Genomic DNA, 5000 nt, shown 5'->3' with positions numbered 1-5000 from the left:
AAATATACTGATTGCAGAGCAGTATGGCAGTATGCTCTAGTGTAGAGGCTTTTGTCACAGGCAATGGGTGATAACTACAGGGATGTAGGAGCAGATTGAATATTAGAAGATTTTCCAGATAGTAAAAGCTGTTAACCAGTATACTACGTCAATCCCCAAAGTGGTGTGTTCAGTAGAGATCTTCAAACAGAAATTGGATACTGATTTCTGATATTCCAACTCTGATTCTGATCATTAGAAAATCTCCTGTAGAACTAACAAGAAACTGCCTTGTCAATTTATTTCTCACTTGGGACTTTATAGGCCATTCCCTTCTGCAAAGTACTCCTTTATATTCTTGAATAGTGCTACCATAGTCATGTGCAGTTTTCTCTTCTTAAGACTTCAACCATCAATCTTTCTTTTGCACAACTTTCTTTTCAGCCACTCCTTGTGCTTCTTGCCCTTTTCTGGATCCACAGCAGATCCAGAATAACAGTTACTTTCAAAGTGTGAAAAACATCTGCTTGTTCTTAAACTTCTGTAATGCACCACTGAATCCCCTGTGCCCATGACAGAAAGTGAAAAATACAAAATAGAGATTGATGGATTGATTATATGCTATGAACTCTGGTTTCAATATCTGAGATTCACTGTATCTCTTCTAGCTCCTTCTCCCACCTCCAAACCTCCAGTGGCAGCTGAATGCTTTACGGTCAACTTCACTGTGACCAATTTGGTCTATAGGCCAGAGATGGCTGATCCCACATCAAGGACTTTCAGATCAACACAACTACTCTTTGTTAATTTGGTAAGAAGATCAGTGCATACTTAGTCCAGTAGCTCTTCACTTAGGATTTTCATAATATAGTCAGCAATAGTATTTTTCTATTGACAATAAATATATAGTCTTTTCATTAAACCAAGGCAAGGTCTCTTATGTAAATTGGTGAGGACACCAATGCATACTTATTTATTATTATTATTTTATTTGTCAAGAATTAAAGGAAACAAGTATTAGTATAGACATGGACATGGATACATGAAAAATGACACAAATAAATGAATATAAGTAAGCAAAACAGCCATAAACACATGAAATAAGTAAATACAAATGGACAAGGACAGTAGGCATGCTGGTGGGCTTATGCACCCCATCCCCCTTTATGGACCTCTTAAGAAATGTATAAGGTCCACGATAGACAGTTTAAGGTAAAAGGTATGGGATTAGATGAACTAACAACAGGATCAGGTAGAGGTTCAAAACATTTACTACTCTATTGTTGAAGTCGTGTTTTCTGCTATCAAGATTAGAGCAGATTACATTTAGTTTGTATCTATTGATAGCCCTTGAGTTATTGCGATTGACGTTAAAGTAGTCACTAACAGGTAGGACGTAATGGCAGATGATCTTGTGTACTAAGCTTAGGTTGAAACGTAGACGGCGTATTTCAGGGTTATCCAGGCCTAAAATTTCAAGCCTGGTGGTATAAGGAATTTTATTTCTAATTAGCCTAGTAGTTCTTCCACATAAGATTTTCATAAAATAATCAGCAATTGTGTTTTACCAACACAATAAATTGTTTTTCCTTTACACCTAGATGGGAAAGATCTTGAATACAAGCACGATTGTTCCTGATTTGATCAACTGTAGTTTATCAACATTAAGGTAGGTAATATGGAATGGAGGGTTTTTTTTTTTTTTTTGTGATGCCTAAATGCCCTATTATGGGGGCGAAAGAATTCTGATATGGACGTCTCGCAACATCTAGTCATATTTTACAGCAGCGCTCCCTAACCTTTTGGGCACCAGGAACCATTTCTGTGGAGAGAGGTTTTTCCATGGATCGGAGGGCGCATGGTTTGACATGCTGCCTGCATCCCATGGTGGGGCTTCGCCTGTTTGCATGGCATGATTTCTGGCATGTCACAGACAGGGACCAGAGACCCGTTTTAGAGAACCCTTAGTTTGTTTCAGTTTCAGTCTGTAACATATCAGATTGATATACAAATCTCTAAAAGACTCCTTTTCATCCCAAACCATTTCTTTGCTTCAATATTCAGTTCCTATCACTTCTCTAGAGGCTCCATGGTTAGCTTCCTCCACTCCTTCCCACAATCGGATATAAAGTGAAATTTAAAATGATATACCAGATTGTCTGAAAAACTCCAAAAAGAGGGTGATAGTTCTGTGTCCCTCTAACTGTAGGGAGCCATTCAAGAATGAAGTCAGCTAGGAAATACCCAAAGGGGATTCTGAATACTTAAACCGGGGGGCGGGGGGGGGAAATGAGGTGGCACACAAATGGAACAAACCAGTGTCAACAAAATGGTCAAAGTTGCAATAATACAGCAGACCTGTATTAAGTATGAACTGAAAGCCTTCACCTTTTACTTTTTGGCCTGCCAGGCAGATCCAAGTGTGACCTTACCTCTGTGGAGTTTTCTACAGCTTCTCTGAGTGTATCTCAAGTTGTGTCTTTCCATTCTCAGACCCGTGAATGACGGCAAGAACACCGGTGTAGACAGTGTCTGCTGCTACCGCAAAACCGCTACTGCTCCCCCTTTTGATCGAGTGAACGTATATCGTAAATTCAGAAATGCGACCAACGGTTTCACCAAGATGGAGAGGTTCAATCTGGACCCAGACAGCCCTTTTGTAAATGGTAAGAAGCAGATATTGCTTTCATGACTAAACAGAGTATCAGGTTGGCCGGCACGGAATCAACTCTGACCAATGTCATGTAACTTAAATGATAGTTTCTCTCTGCGACACCTTGGAGAGATGCCAGATGGCCACAAGACTTTCTTTCGCTCTACCAGGCTACTAAAATCTAGATGCTCACAAGATAGCATCAGTGTTTATTAACACCTCATGGTCATTTGGAGACATCACGTGGTGGCTTTGTACTACTGAATGCTTTTTTTCTGATGCTGTCCTAGAACCTTCTTATAAGCAATCATTGGACTAGGTCCGTGATGGCGAACCATAGGTGGCATGCAGAAGCCTCTGGTTTTTGGGTCTCTGCTGTGCATGTGCAGGTGGCGGAATGCATGAGAGAGATCCGCTTTCATGCATGGAGGGGGGGTCGCACATGCATGCACAGGGGGAGCCTGGGGGGTGCAGCATCCCCCCCCCGCGGCCCATTTTTGCTTCCAGGAGGCTGCAGGGAGGCCTAATAGGCCTAAAATGGGTCGTGGAGGGTGTCACATGGGCATGGGGAGTGCAGGATGGTTGCATGCACCTGCACAGGGGGCAGGGAATGCGGGGGTGTCAAGTACGCATTGCATTATGGGTGCGGGCTCGCACATTTTTGGCATGTAACAACAAAAAGGTTAGCCATCACTGGACTAGGTGGATACTTTATATAGAATTAGTCACAGTGGCCTATTTGAACTAAAAGACTGCTCATATTTGGGGATCTTGGGATAATTTGCAACCCTACTATCTAAGATTTGTTGAAATGGTATAATTGGAAGTATTTAGGAGGGCTTTATTATATCTTATATTTCTCGTGGTAGAGAGATTGAGAGAGTGGTCTTGGGTCTTCCTTTGTGAGGTGTGGTCTTGGCCCTTCTTTTGTGACTTTCTTTCCATTTTTGCAATTCTTTTTCCATTTCAGATTATCATGAAGCACCACCTCAGATCAGTAAGTACACTTTACGGAAGTTTCTCGCGCCATGAACTCCAACTGTGGTACACAATCTAAAATGTCCAAACCTGTCCCAAATACACCGAATGCAGAGCAAGTAAAGCATTATGCCCTAGAGCAGGGGTTCTAAATATGATACATAGTTTAATATAATACATAATCTTACATGCAATAGTAGTTGCCCTCAAAGGGCCAGTTGCATGTAAGACTATGTATTATATTAGTTCAGGAGTGAATATTTCATTTTTCCTGAATAGAAATATGTTTAGCATTTTGTAGAACAAGTGTTCAAAAATCATATTTACACATGAAGATTCATGAACATTTTCAAAAATTTCGTACAGTACTTAGAAGCAATAGACAAAAATAGTTCAGTCTGGTTGGGTCAGCCATAGAGCACTAGTAGTGTATTATCTAAAATAGTTATTTTATGAGTAGTTCATATTTTTGTGGCATAAATGTTAGGCTTATATATGTATGCTTTTTCACTTTCTTACCTTTTCTTTATAATAGAATATTTTAGAAAATTGTACAATTCAGATATACAAATTGTTTTATTATCACGTTATGCTTTTCACAGTGTGAAAAAACAAAAATATAATGAATTTGAGAAATACAGTAGACACGTTGACCCAAATAGCAGGTGGAACTAGGGCGAAACATACTTGATTTAGTATACCTTTTTTCTTCCTAGCACTTTTCTACAAGTGAGGGTCTGCTGAGTGTTGATCCTTTGGTTATGACATTGACTAACCAGTATGTCACCCAAGCTCAATGCCCTTCTTCCTTCTATTTACTCCACAACAACAACCTTTTGAGCTGGATTGGGCTGAGACTGAATGACTGTCTCAAATCATACAATCAGCTCTCATGCCTAAGGCACAGGGGTGGGTTCTGGCTTCTTTTACTGCCGGTTCACTCAGGGACGCGCTATGTTTGCATGCGCAGAAGCAAAAAACAAGATGGCCACACCTATGGTGGTGCCAATAAAACCGATTTGGGTGCATGGCCGCCTAAGTTACTACCTACTCGTCTGAACCAGTCCAAATTGGTAGGAACCCACCTCTGCTAAGGCAGGACTAAAACTCACAGTCTCCCGGTTTCTAGCCGGCCTTAAAAAAAATTACCTTGATTAAATAGAATTACTCCCTGTTGAATACTCAATTAGCATAGAGTGAAGCCAAGGCTTCACTTAGGTCTGCCTCATGGCGGGAAAATAGTTTAAATTGATTGGCTGATCCGTTTGGCAGGACTCAAATAATAATTGGAAAACAACTTTTGAAGGGAAACTTTTGGTGTCTACACACAAAAGTTTAGGTTTACTTCCTTTTTTTTCCTTCATTAGTCATTTTATTTCATTCATAAAAA

At 40.2% G+C, this 5000-nt stretch overlaps 1 protein-coding gene across 1 annotated transcript in view; it reads left to right on the top strand.

Moving 5' to 3' along the window:
- Positions 1 to 5000, top strand: part of LOC106543001 (uncharacterized) — a 100531-nt gene that overhangs the window by 53115 nt on the left and 42416 nt on the right. The window contains exons 16-19 of the mRNA XM_087704937.1: positions 648 to 790; positions 1581 to 1648; positions 2473 to 2645; positions 3603 to 3629. Coding sequence (XP_087561063.1) covers positions 648 to 790; positions 1581 to 1648; positions 2473 to 2645; positions 3603 to 3629 — 411 coding nt within the window. The remainder of the gene's footprint in view (positions 1 to 647; positions 791 to 1580; positions 1649 to 2472; positions 2646 to 3602; positions 3630 to 5000) is intronic.

This window comes from Thamnophis sirtalis, unplaced genomic scaffold (genome assembly GCF_051295495.1).
Source record: "Thamnophis sirtalis isolate CommonGarterSnake01/CBP01778 unplaced genomic scaffold, rThaSir2_p1.2 scaffold_1, whole genome shotgun sequence".
Classification (NCBI taxonomy): domain Eukaryota; kingdom Metazoa; phylum Chordata; class Lepidosauria; order Squamata; family Natricidae; genus Thamnophis; species Thamnophis sirtalis.
The sequence above is the reverse complement of the archived record's forward strand: the minus strand, read 5'-3'. Positions and strand labels throughout refer to the sequence as shown.